Source organism: Nestor notabilis, unplaced genomic scaffold (genome assembly GCF_000696875.1).
Source record: "Nestor notabilis isolate BGI_N333 unplaced genomic scaffold, ASM69687v1 scaffold25444, whole genome shotgun sequence".
NCBI classification, from domain to species: domain Eukaryota; kingdom Metazoa; phylum Chordata; class Aves; order Psittaciformes; family Psittacidae; genus Nestor; species Nestor notabilis.
The window spans coordinates 9,606-23,592 of NW_009927308.1; the positions used below are offsets into that span (position 1 = coordinate 9,606).

Here is a 13,987-nt window from a genome sequence, read left to right on the forward strand (position 1 = left end):
AAGCTTTTTTTTATGGTCAGTTTGTCACTGGGTGTTGTTCTTCAGATGGATGGACATAAAGCTCACTATTAGCAGCTTGGCTTCTGCAGAGCTGCTGGTTTTCCTTTGCTTACGTCTTCTGCACAGGAGTGGGCTGGTCTGTAATGAAACCAGTCCTTTGGATTAAAGGCTATGCTTAGCCTTTGTTTTTTATAGTCCTTCACCAGATTTGTGGTTATGATAAATGTCTGGGAGGTGCCTGGCTTTGTCGTGCCATAACAAAGATTGTTGCCAGGACTGCGGTAGATCTCACTAGTCAGGTTTGTAGGGATAGTGCTATTTGCATCAAAACCTGCATGAGAAAAGCATTGTTGCTTGAAGGAGCCTGAGAAGCAAAATGTGACAATTTCAATTTATTTGTTCAGGCAAAAGATCAGTAGAGGGGAAAAGGAGCTCTGACCCAGCACCTTCACCTGGGAGCTTGGGGTAGGAGAAGTGAAGTTGATCAACTGAGCAAGAGTGTAGATCTATGAAAAACCGAGAGCAGCATCAGCCTTGCATGCTGTGGGTGAGGCTGTGCTGTCAAGTGAAGTGACAGAGTTGTTCTTCCTTATCTATTTCTTCTTGTCTGGGCTTTCTTTTCGGCTTCTTGGGAGGTAGGACGGAGCGAAACATCAGTCTTGCTGGTCTGCAGAGGAAGAAGAGGCGCCGGTGTCAGTGCTGCGCTGGGCAGCGTGTCTGAACCACGCACCTAACGCTGCCACGCTCCTGCTCAAGGGGCCGGGGCCCTGTGCTCTCTTCTGGACAGGTTTCACTGTGCCTGAGTGTGAGGTTTTTCTGCTAGAAAATGAGTGCCAAGCACTTTAAGGCCGTGGATGTGCTTGTGCATCAGCTTCTACAACCTGCTATTGCGCCTGCAGCTGGTTTCTGAGTAAAGCCTGATTTGTACCGTTGAGGAAGGCAAGTTGGAAGTCCAAAGAAATAGCTGCGGGACCCTGCAGAACCCTCTTGCTTTATCTTGAGTAGAGGGGCAGGGACTCGTGGTGCCTGTTCTCAGTAGCCCATGTCCTCACTGTCATGTTGACCCATGGGCTGTGGCCTGAAGCTTGCACACCTCTGGAATAACTGGCGGTGTGATTTACCTCCCAGCAGTTGCTTAAGTTACATCAGTCCTGTAAACTGGGCTACACGTGAACGTGGGTGCCACCCCCAAGCTGTAACACTCTTCCCTTAAACCCTTGCCATTCAGGTACCCCCTGCTTCCCTGATGTGGGCTGTTTGGTGAGGGGTTCCCATGGATTATTGCACTTACCTTCGTTTCCACAGTTACTTTCGACCTTTCCAGGACCTTTTTCAGTCTTTTCTCCGTCTGCTGCTCCTGTTGCCTCAGCTTTCCCTCCCTGAGCCTTTTGAAGGGAGCAAATAAAGGATTAATAAAATGCACTGAATATGCTTTTGACACACAGCATCAACATTTAACATTACATGTTACATCTGACAGTGTAGGACTACCGGAGCACAGGGGTTGGGTACAGCTGATGCAGGGGTTCTGCTGGGAAGGTGGTGAGAGGGAAACGCTTGCTGTAGTTGATCCTACTCCTTCTGGAGCAAGGGGTGGAAAAAGCATGTCAAGCTTTGCAGGTGGAGTTGTTGGGTGGTTGTTCTCTGTTGCAAACATGCTCTGTACCACTTTCAGCAGGTGACTTACACTCCACAGTTGACCAGGATGCTCACCAGTTTTGTGGGTGAAAGATGCTCATTGTGTCTGAAGTTCTCACCAGTGCAACCGTATAGTCCATGGAACTACTTTGACTAAATGGGCACAGTGGAGGCTGATGCTATTAACCAGCTCCAATTCCTTATGGAAATGAAGCTATGGGACAGACATGGTCTCAAGCTGTGGCACATTCTGGCAGAGAGGAAATGAATTCTTAACCTTGTGATCTTCAGGAGAGTTTTAAATGGTCTTTGGAGGGCTTTTTTTTATTGGTTGGATTTGCTTTTTATTTGAGGGTCAGATTCCTTCCTGAATTATTCTCCTTCTTCCATGGAGTAGAATAAATGCGTGTCCTATTTCTTCTGTAAGCTAAGAATGCAAAACCATTCACAGAACATTAGGAAGAAGCGTCACACCCTTTCTACTGCAAAGGTGAAGAAAGATGCAGAGAAAAAGAGTAAGTAGGAGGAAAATGTCACTGTTCTGGCTTTAAATCCTCACACTGTTTGGTTCTTCTCTGCTGGATCTGATTCACCTGAGGGTGGGCAGATACAATCAGCTGTCCAGCAGCATCTTTGCTATTTGCGAAGGGGCATTTCATGTGTGTGAGCCAAAGGGAATGTGTCTCATCTCAACCTACACTGCTTGTGTTAATTGGCTGCTGTTTAACTTAACAGTTTTGTGGAAGAAGGATTTAAGGGCTGGCATTGCTGACAAATGCCCTTATGTACCTACTGAAGCCTGACCAAGTATCAGGGCACGTCAGACCTTGAGTGTGTTAAATAACTACAGAGCAGTAGTTTTTCTATTTAATCAGTTTAAATACTGTTACTGCAGATTGTCTTCTTTAGATGATTATTCTCCTCCTTGAATCTGGTTTTGTTTGTGCTATTATTATTATTACCATTATTATTTATTATTCCAGTTTTGCCTTTTTCTAATGTAGCTTTCAGGTCTTTTCTAATGCAGCTGTGAGCTACTGGTTGGGATGTACAAGGACTATGAATGTGAAGCCCTTACAGAAGTAAAATGGGATGAATTGGTCACACAGGCTTTCGGTTTCCCAGTTGATCTGTGGCTTTGCTTTTGGCTGTCAGCATTAAAGGTAAAGGCCCCGTTCCCAGAAGAGTGTCCCGTCTTACTTTATCCTTCGTTCCTTTGCATGTTCTATCTTTTCTGGTGGGATTCTCTCCAGGATGTCGTTGAGCTTTTTCTCTAACACCATTAGCATCTGCACTGTCTGCAGGTTTTCCCCACTTTCCCCCGTGCACTGGCAATAGACTTCCTGCACCTTCTTCCTCAGGCTTGCAAGAATATTGTCCTAGAGATGAGAGGAGATGTGGTGAGAGGCGCAGCTGGGCTTTGCCCAGTAGAACCACAACATCCCTCAAAAGCAGAGGAAATCAGTGCACTTTAATTCCCTCAACAAAGCTCAATTGCTCATTTCCCTCTTTCCTGAGCACCAGTGTCTGGGATGGATGCATGTATGGAGCCATTCTCCTGTTGGTCTCATCTCCGCAGCTTCTCTGTGGCTTGGGATGGGTTGCAGCCCAGTTGCCTCTGTGAGCCCCGTTCCCACTTCATGGCACTGCATGGAGCAGACACATCACTTTGCTCCTCAGTAATGCCCCACAGCTGCCCTTGCTCCATTGCTGAGAAATAGCACTGATCCCTCCCCAGTGCAGCCACTGTGGGCTTTCTTCCCAGGATGGGTATGGCTGGCGGAGAGGAACCATTTATTCACTAACCCCCCTTTGCCTCCATCTCAACATGTACCTGGTCATCAGCTTTGCATTCTCCAGAGGAAAAGAGGTGAGCTTTGAGCTTCAGATCTGCTGCTCTCTCTTCTTCCTTGGCGATGGAGGACTTGAGGGTGGCCACCTCCTCTTTCAGCTCTGCTAACTCCTTCTCCCTAGGCCAGGAGAGAAAGGCGGGATATCGAGAGGGCATCTCTGAAACACACGACTCCTGAACTGCTGCTTTCCAGCCTGGGACTATCCCTCCTGGTGCCGGCAGATGGAGGTAACACTTCGTGCCATTCCTGAGGAACTTGCACCCATAGCTCCGCGGCAGAGGGAATTTGGGATTTATCTGGAAAACAGGCACCGTGCTGGTGTTGCGGGAAGAAGTGTCATAGCTGAACAGTGAGGATTTTATAATAACTGGTGGGGGAAGTAGATCACCTTTAGAAACTTCCCCAAGGGGATAAGCTACACTTTAAATGGGAATATGTGCGTTTACCTGTCACTGAAACACTATCCTGCAAATACACTTGGGTTCCCTGCTGCTTCCTCTAGGAAGGGTTTGCATTGAGCTGGAATAGGTGCTGGTCTGGACCACTCCAGGACATGCTTGGTGTCTTCCTTTGATCTTTCTGGATGAGAATTACATGGTACTTCTGGCTGATGTTTGCTCCAGGATCTGAATGCATCAGTTCCCCAGCCTGTGCCTTGAGGACTGAGGAACTAGTCCCGAGATCAAGTCCCATCTCCTAGAAGGGACACTTTCCTATGGGCTCACAAGATGGTGAGTTGGATGGGCTGCAGCTGGGCTCTAGGGTGTGACAGAGTCTGTTGTGTGCTGCATGAGCAGCGTTCCATGTGGTCTGCAGCGTGCAGCCTGATGGTGAGTGTTAGTGACAGGAAGAGGAGAGAGTCACTTATGTTTAGAGCTGGGGCACAGGGACCCCTTCCCACCACTTGCAGGATCACACTTACTTGCTTTCATAAGTGGTGATGAAAGTCTGTTGAACCTTGTGCAGACTTTCCTCTGCCTCCTGGGATTTCTGGATGAAGGACAAGTTCTCATCCTCCAGCTCCATGAAAAGAGATAGCAGTTGTTGGGGATCAGTAAAGTACAGCTCGGGGTCCTGGAGTGCAAAACACATGAGATGAGTTCCTGCCTCCCTCTTTTTGTTTTTCCATTGAAAAACCAACAACTTCGCTCATTTCCCAATCTCCCATTATATGATGTGATACAGGATCATAGAATCATTAGGGTTGGGAGGGACCTCTGCAGATTGTCTAGTCTAACCCTCTCACTGGGGGATGGCAAGCTCTGAGATGATGGTAGGTTTTTGGCAAGTGGTGGTGGCTACAGTAACTCCTCAATAGCATAATGATCAGTTAGAAGGTGAAAGCAATCAGTAAATGACACAGGACAAGCAAAAAATGTAAATATTCAGCATGAGACTCCTGACCTCATCTTCGCCCGAGCTGGTGTTGGTTTCTGCAGCCTCCAGTGAACTCCTGAAAAAGCATGTTGTGTATCAGCCCCTTGGAGAAATGACAGCTCAAAGGAGACTGTGTTAGTGAATGAGGAGCACTGTCGGTGTTTGCTGTTGCTGTTTACTCCTGCTGGCAGCAGAGCCTGCTCATCACCTTCACTTGGACCTGATCCCCTGTGCGACGGAGGGGTGAAAACCTCCATGTGCATCATCTCAATGCCAGCCCCACTTGTGTCTGCACCATTCCTGCCATGTGGCAGCAGCCCAGTAATTGCAGTGGCTTGGGAGAACCTGGAATCTGCAATGCTCTGAGTGGAGGCAGAGGAAAGAGCCCTGCAGCAATGATTTACTTCAAACTCTATCGATAGCCAGGTTTTTTGGCCTTAGGAGATTCACCAGCCAGTCCTGCTTTGCTTTTCCAGGCAATTGCTTTATTTGCCTCAAGAAGCTGGACCTGGACATACTTGTCTCATAGTCCCACCTGCCCTTCCTCTTTCAGGCAGGCCTTGCCTACCTTACAGCAGTGATGCTCTGCCTGCACCCCAGCATGTACTGCCTGAAGGCTCCTACTGACAGCAGTCAATGCAGGGGGGGTCTACAGTGGCCTCAGACCTTCGTTAAGGGCAAAACAACAGGCAGCTATTTGCAGGTCTATGATTCCTCCTGGGGTTATGTCAAGGCTCCCCCAAGTTCTTCAGGCAAGGCTCTGAGCAGAGTCTTTGAGGATGGAGGAGGCACATAGGTACTGACTCATGTGCCTGATGGATTTCTACTGCTATTTGGAGCTGTTCCAGCCAGACCCAGCTCTCTGGTTGCTCACAGCAGAGCTGAGGAGCGGGTTTCCTCTATGCTGACTCCCAGCCAGCTGAGGGCTTGCTCTCAGCCTGTTGTGTGCATTGTCTTCTACTTACATTTTCCTTGCTGATAGAGGCTTCAGGAAGTTTATGAGCTGAGGCTTGATCTCCCGCAAGGACTTGACAGTCAAACTCTTTGATGACAGCAGGGAACTTGGCACATCCATATTATTGGTACTGCAGGGACTGGCAGTGTCTGTCCCAGCTGTCCCACCCTGGCCTGGAGACAAGGAGAGATGAACCCTTAGAGCACGGGGCTGTCGCAGTGAGGGGTGGGCAGCTCTTCCCTGGCACTCACCCTGCTCTGCAGTGATGGGAGCTGAGGCATCTCCTTCTCTAGTGTTGGGTGGTGTTTTCACATCCCTCGGGCTTGTGTACCTTTTGCTACGTTCCCCCTGCCTCTCTTTGAGAGAGAGGTGACGGAGGAAGTTCCTGTACACCTTGTACTCCTGCAGATCGATTGTGAGTTGGGATATTTCACTGGGTCGAGAGAAGGGGACAGAGTTTGTTAGCAGGGAGGAAAGCCCCTGTTGGAACAGGTTCTTTCTAACTCCTGGTAGTCAGCATCAGCCACAGAAGGGACAATAGGACACGTGTCTTCACGGACATGCAAAGGTAAATGGGAACCTGCCCTGTGTGCTCCCTGTGGTTCTTCATGTTGATGCTGCCTGGTCACATCCCTGTGGCCAGACCGTTGCTATGGCACTGAGCTTGCTGGTTTGGGAATTTTTCCTTGAAAATGCATGAGAAATCTTGCCAGTTCAATCCACAATGGGAATTAGACAGTTTTTTACATCCTTCCTCAGGTCACTGTTAGAATGCATTACTTAGTTTTGTTTGGTTTTTAATGAGAGACTGGACATTTCATTTTGGGTTTGGGATATTTATACTTTTGAAAAATATCACAAAATATCTGATTGAGTTGTTTTAGAAACAAAACTGGCATCTGGAAAACAAAAGCTGAGACATTTGGACCTAAAGAAGCCTGGAGAGGGGCTTTGGACAAGGGCCTGTAGGGACAGGACAAGGGGAATGGCTTTAACCTGCCAGAGGGGAGATTGAGATGAGCTCTGAGGCAGAAGCTCTTCCCTGGGAGGGTGCTGAGGCGCTGGCACAGGGTGCCCAGAGAAGCTGTGGCTGCCCCATCCCTGGCAGTGTTCAAGGCCAGGTTGGACACGGGGGCTTGGAGCAACCTGCTCTAGTGGAAGGTGTCCCTGCCCGTGGCAGGGGTTGGGACTGGAGGAGCTTTAAGGTCCCTTCCAACCCAAACCAGGCTGGGGTTCTATGGCTCTCAAAACTGAACATTCTTAGAAATCTTTTTCCCAATTCCCTGTTTCCCAAGGGCTGGCGGGGAGGGGGGTGGCGCTGGAAGGGCTGTTAAAGGTTGAGCAGGAATAGTGGAATAGTGTGCAGCTGTTACTTTTGGAGGTTCTCGATTTGGGAAGTGACCCCCTGGATCTCCGATATTTTCTTTGTCTTCTTTTCAGCTTCTTTTGCAGCACTAGGGAAGAATACATGAACATCAGCTGTGAAACAGTGCAGCAGGAACAGGGAGTGACTTGAGGTGCTTATGAAACAGAGAAAAAGATGTGAGGGGAGTGCTAGAAATCCCTGCTATCCGTGTGTCCCGGGAGATGCTGGGCTCCTGCCTGGCTTAGCAAAGACAGCATGGGGGCCCAGCGATGCTTCCAGGTTAAAGCCTTCCTAATACGGCTGCTGCTGAGCATCAACTGCTGCTCTGCCCCTGTGATGCCAAAGTGCTCTGCTGGCTCCACTTAGGGAGCTGCTCCTGCTGTGAGGGTTCAGGCAGAGGCATCTCCCTCTTGCAAGGGTGTTGGGAGAAGGATGGAAGTGGTGGGGTTAGCAGCAGATTCCTTAAGGTTTTTGCAGTGAGGGGATTCCCCAGCTATTATTCTTTCTCTCTTTCATTGAATGCGCAGGGAGAAAGTGCCACCAGGGCTGTAACTCCAGGCAAGCTCAGGATAGAGGATTTGCCAGCCAAAACCCTGCAGGAGGTCAGGCAAAAGACCTCCTGTGTCCAGCACAAAGGAGCACACGTGTGATTCCCTCAACATCCCTTACATTTTCAGGGCTTGAAGAGACTGTTTCTGTTTTTCCTTCAGGAACTCTTCAAAAATGGCAGTTTTCTTACTCAGGTACTGTTCAGCCTTTTTCACTTTCCTTTCCTCATTCTTTGCTATCTTCTCCAGCCTTTGAATCTCCTCTCGCTTTACTGTTATGTCATTCTGAAATGAACCCAAAAGGCAACACAGTCATGTTGGTTGGTTGATGTTGAAGGTATGTTGCTTTAGCTTTGTTCTTGGCTACCTTATTGCGTTATAGTTATTGGTGGAGAGGGTAAGGATTTCAAACCAAGGTATGTTTGTCTTAATGCAAACTAAGTACATAGAGGCCAGGAGATATTTCAGAAGGAGCATGGCAAATAAAAGGTGAAATTAAAGAGAGAATCCAGAAATCCCAGCACTGCATTAACTCCTGGCTGACAAAGGTTGATTCTGTCTGTTACAGCACAAAAATAGAGGTGAATAATGGGGATATTCCAGCATGGCTCCCTTATTTTGAGTTCAGAATGGCTCCCAGCTATAATTTATATATAGGACAGCAGGAGCCAAAAGGTCAGTATATATATGATATATATACTAAATAGATAATATATTTTGATATATAATATACAATGAAATAGTTACTAATGGATGGTGCAAATGATCTATGTTCTGTTCTTTCTTGGTTGGGGATTGCTGGGGTATAGACTGTGAGTGTCTTTAACACAGGACTTGGACAATCAGTTCCTGAGGTCTGATGTGCCCTTCCTTGGTATGGTCTCTAGGAAATGAATCTTGGGGGAAAAAACCCCACAACCAAACCAAAGCAATACAGGGAATAGAAATTAATAGAAAGTAACATTCTTAAAGCCAAGTACCTCAAGTAACAAGATCTCTTTCCAGACATTTATGTAGTCACGGAAGGTCTCCTTTTCTACTGGGTAATCTGAAATGAGGAGATAAAGTTGATCAGACTAGAGAAGGAAATATGGCCAAGGCAAAACACAGTGGATATGTAGGCTGTCATGAGCACGGATGTGGCTGGCACTGGAGCCAGCAATACTGGTTATTATATTGTAGTTTTGACCTTGTTTAGGATCAGTTTCATATGGGCTTTTGTGAAGTAAAACCAGGCAGAATAGAATGGAGAATCTGGTCCTTACAAAGGTTGATGTGCTCTAGACATCAATAGCAAAGCTGCTCCTCATGTCAGAGGCTCACATCCACTAAAATCCAACTTTAAGTCAGCTTAGTATTAACGTCTCCCTGGCACAAGGTCCTGCATGCTCTTAGCTGACTCCCAGCTGATTCTGAGAGCTCCCAGCTACTGTGAAGGCCACAGGGGATGGTGGAACCCAGGCTATGGGAGTGGAGGCGACGCATGCTCCATAGGTATGAGATGGAGATGGCCCACCCCACAGAGGCTGGCGTGATGCAGTGTGTAACTTGTGTCTACACGAGCTCACCAAAGTCAGCCGGAACTAACTGCTGCTCCCATCCCCTCTCTGAGTTTTGCTTTAGGCTGTCACTCAGCTGAGCAGCACCACTACAAGGATACTAACTGCTCCCTACCTTTTTTAGAGGCTATCTGCCGTAGAAGACTCTCCTGAAGAGCTTTCAGACTCTCTTCATTTGTTGCCTGTTTTCTGGCCTCCTCCTTTTCCTCCTCTTGCAGAGCTTGCCTTAACTCCTTTTGCTTTGCTTTTACTTTAGTGGAGTAAGTGGTTTTCTCATGGATTTTCATGGTCTTCATCCTTTCACGTTCCTATGAGGAGGCAGTTATATGCTCAGTTTGATTATGTGCTTTGTTTGCTGTGGGTTTAAAGGCATGAGGGGTTATTCACAGTCTAGAAACCTGCAGGTTCCCGATCCCCTGCTGCTGCACATTTGCCTGGTTCATCTGACTAATGCCCGTGATACTGTCCCTCAAGGCAAGCAAAACGCTTCCTTTCTTAGCATTTGTTCTCATTAGTTTGTTGATTTGGATCCTGCATCCAGCCACCAGCTGTGCCAGTTCGTACCTATCCCTGTCCTCATTTTGCCTTCCTGGGTTATTCCTGGGAGAGAATGGAAATTTTCAGAGATTCATCCTTCAAGTCCCCTCATAAAAGGGAACAAGAGGAGAGCCCACACTCAATACTGACTATTCCAACTGTCACAAAGGCATGTAAACCTTCAAGTTCACATTGAGGGGATCTGTTTAAACCCACCCCAGAGCTTCCTGGAGGGTAAAAGGTTTTTCATACTCAGTGCTTTCACATGGGCTCTAGAGCAATTCATTGCTGTCTGCAGTTTGGACGTGGGTTAGGCTGAGGACATTGCTCAGCAGACATCCTTAGATCCTTAGACATCCTTTCTAAGCCCTTCCCCATACTTACAAAGTGACCTTCCATCTGAGAGAAAACCAGACTATATCAGTCATCAATATGAAGTGAGGAGGCTGCTTAAGCTTATTTGGAGCCCTCCTTTTGTGATTTAGAAACAAAGACCTCTTGCTTCAACACTGCTGCCTGGCTTCTGTAACTTCGTGCAGCAATCAGACCTCTCAAAGATGTGACAACCTCTCCCTTTGGATGGCATGCCCTAAGGGAAGTCCACTGCAGAAACAGAGACATACCTGGAACCCAGGTCTCTGTTCTGGTGGGCTGCAATTCACTGTCTTATGGCAAGAAACCTAAGTCATGAAACCCCTGTCATCCTTCTTCCCAGCCATTTCTTTTGCTGGCAGTTCAGAAGGTGGTCACATCCAACATTGGAATACAGCTTCCCAAGCAGAAAGCCAAGCCTTTTGAAGTGGAAAGCAAGAGATCTTGCACCAAAACTTTATATAGAAATCAATGCTAATAGCACTGGCAGGTATCTTCTCAAGGAACATGAATGGGTGGTAAATCTGCCTTGAAGCAGGTGAACAAAGTGACAATATCCAGCTTTTGCACCAGCAACAAGAAAGGCTGTGCTTAGGTCTGCTCTTGGTCAAGTTAATCTCTCATCATGGACTTGAAACTGATCTGGGGAAACCTCAGCTGAATCTGGCAGCTACTCTTTCTCTCATGCACTAAATTTTGGTGTTATATTGGTTGGTTGCCTGCCCCGGTGCACTGCTTGTATATACATTTGCCTAAAGCATGTTTACGTACCTCCCGAGCCTTTTGTCTTTCCTTATCCCTTATTGAGAATATATCAAAATCTGGAGGAACTGCAAATGGGTTTTTCTTTGTTTTTTCTTCATCCTTTTCTGGGCTTCCTGCAAAAAAAGGATGAGGATGTAGAAGACACGAGGCAGAATATCAGGATTGGTGCAAGGAGACTCTGATCTGCTGCATCCCACCCGAAGGGGGAAGATGTCCAACAGTGCTGAGTCAAGAGCAGGGAGCTGGACACAGCTACTAAGATGCCAGTGGTACAACTGAGACCTCTGTACTATTTACTGGTGTCACTTGACCGTATCTGCTGACCAGCTCAGGATTTCAGCCCAGGGATTCTTGTAAGTCTGGAGCTGTTCTACCATCTTGTCTGGTGATGGGCAGAAGAGTCTGAACACAGGCTTCTCCTTTGACCTGACAAGGAAAAGCTGCTAGAGCATCATGGTCTTACCTGGCAGCACAAGCTGGGATTCCATTCCAGTTTTGGAAAAGAGACTTTTAGATGTTGACATTGTATGTGCAGATGACAGTCTTGACCCTGGACCAAGTAAAACCATAATCAAATCAGTCAGTTGAGACCTGCCAGTAACTGATGAAGTAGGTTTTACAGACTGATGGGCCCAGGGGCCTTCTGGATCTTAACCACTGAGCCTTTTGTGTCTGTAGGAATTAACAAAAGGCTTCAGTCAACTGGAAAATATTTGTGTTCTGACCCCAAAAGGAAGATGTTCAACCCTGGCTTATGTGAAAGCTGTGTAAAACACAGTCCCCCTTAGGCACACACTGATGGGAAAGCAAAGACAGTCCAATTTGGAGATTACAAGCAACTCAAGACCCTTGTCTGTTCTTCTACCCACATCTCCAGGTCTGATCCACACCCACACTTTTTCATCCTCCTATTGCTGGTTCACAAGCAACATTCGTGCTCCCTAAAGCTCTTACCAGGAACTGCTTCATCACTGTGGGTTTCTTGCAATAAGGCTGAATGGTTGGACTGCACAGACATGCTGCAGGGTACTCTGTCGTGTTTAATTTTAGGCTGGCAAACTTGAAGGTTAGGCTTTGGTTTTGCTGAATCCTGTCTCTTTTTGTAGCCTTTGTTATGGTTCCTAGGGGAAAAGGTGTAATTGTAATGAGCTCACTTACAAAGAACAGATACACCATTGTTGAAGTTGCCCTTTCATCAACAAAAGTAGCAAGCTGGGTCCAGCGAGGTATTAGTGAATTGATGCAATTCTGCTGCTGAGACCATTCCTGATCCGTGTTGGCATAAGACACACAAGAAAATATCCTCTTTCACTCGCACTGGTTTTAGGGCTATTTTAGAGCATCATTTCTCGCTCTGAACAGCCTCCAACTTCTAAGCATTTCGAGCTAAACTCATCTGGCCTAATTTCTATGTATGCCCTTGGTGCTTTGTGGTTCCTATTGGCTGTGTTTCTGCAGCTGCCCAATTAGTGTCTTATTCGTTGGAGGTGTCAAACCTTCGCTGTTGATGAGACACAGAGGCCGAGGTAGAATTTAGACTGTTCCAATACAACCTAAATGTTTTCTCTCTCTTTCTCAGTTCTTGAAGAGCCTTTTCCAAAAGCCCCCTTGACGTGTTGGTTAGGTTTCGTGTTTGCATAACTCGAGGGGATATTTTTCTCCAGGGGTCCCTCATCTACATCCTGGAACAACATAACCCCTGCTGCTGATGTGAGTTTTGGAGAAAACCCCACCAGGGCAGGGGCAGGAGGGCAAACGCCTGCGGCATTCCATGGAATACACTTTGTGGCCAGCAAACACTGGGATGCTCAGCCCTCTTGGTGCACTTCTTGGTTCTATAATCTAAACCCCTTCTCATAAACATCTTCATGTGGTTGATTTAAATTTCTGCTACAGGGAATGGGACTGAAAAGCAGGACTAGGCAGAGAATACTGGCATATGGAAAACAATTGTCAGTGCAACCCTTTGAGATAAAAAGTGCTTTATAATAGAATTTTAGCCAAGTATAGGAATCTGTTTCTAAGATTAACTTATAAATATTCGCTTTATCGAGGTATTTTTTGTTTGAGGTTGTTGGGCTTTTCTAATAGGTTGTTTGCACATCACTTTGGAAACAATGCCAAAAGCTACACAAGTGCTGGTTGGGGGAATTATAATTATTAAGCTCAATAATGCAAATAAAGATGTAGCTTTGTTGCCAGAATCCTTTGGCATATATTTTACTGCCTTTGACACTTTAATGTTTCAGTAGCTACATACCAATAGCCAATAGATAAGACATTCATGGTTTTAATTTACTGAAACATTTATTCAGCCCTTTTCCCTTAGCACCAAGCTGCAGGAAAAACCCTGCCAAAGTAAACAAGCAAACAGCTCTCAAAACCAGCACAAATCCATCCTCCGTGTTCCCGGAGCACCGGATGAGCCTCTCTCTTATACACTCAAATGACTCCAATGATCCCATCACTTGCAGGGAGGGCTCGTTGTGCTCGCTGGGAGACCACTCCGAGGTGGAGCTGCAGAAAAAAACCGCCCTGTTTCCCAATACATTCCCTCCGCTTTCCCACGGGGAAGGAGGGGGTTAGTGCGTGGTGGTACACACCAGCACCTCCACTTGTCTGAGCGAGACACTGAGTCTGACGTTGAAAACAGGAACTCCTGTGCTTGCCCTCACCCCTTTATTCTCTGGTTTCTCACCCAAAGGAGGGCTCCTCGGGGCTCCTCTCCGCGGAGGGAGCCGTGCTCATGGATGTGGATGGGGCCGTTGTTGTGACATGCCCGCAGCTCGGCGCTCTCTCCCGTCTCTCGTTCTCTTGTTTGCAGTGCTATGGAGACCTGCGCTCCTGTTGCCAGGCAGCACCCGACCCGTGCATGGGAGGGATGCAGCCCCCGCTCCCGGCGGGAAGTCTGGGATCCCTGGGCTGCGCTCGATGTGCTCCGCTGGAGGAGCTCCGGCAGCAGGGGCTGAGCTGCGGGAGGCTGTTGGTGAGCTAAAGGATGCCAGGGAAGGGAGGGA

The 13,987-nt window shown here is 47.4% G+C and overlaps 1 protein-coding gene across 1 annotated transcript; it reads right to left on the reverse strand.

Annotated features, from left to right (window-relative positions):
- Nucleotides 1-561: 561 nt before the first annotated feature.
- LOC104405334 (coiled-coil domain-containing protein 37-like) lies at nt 562-11,988 on the reverse strand. The gene is made up of 16 exons (XM_010014010.1): nt 11,925-11,988; nt 11,434-11,520; nt 10,977-11,074; nt 9,412-9,604; nt 8,718-8,785; nt 7,859-8,022; nt 7,197-7,277; nt 6,075-6,256; nt 5,834-5,996; nt 4,896-4,944; nt 4,414-4,565; nt 3,473-3,608; nt 2,839-3,017; nt 1,292-1,385; nt 731-819; nt 562-667 (listed from the first exon to the last, which is right to left on the reverse strand). The coding sequence occupies exons 1-16, from the start codon at nt 11,986-11,988 to the stop codon at nt 562-564; spliced, it is 1,905 nt and encodes a 634-aa protein (XP_010012312.1).
- Nucleotides 11,989-13,987: the final 1,999 nt, after the last annotated feature.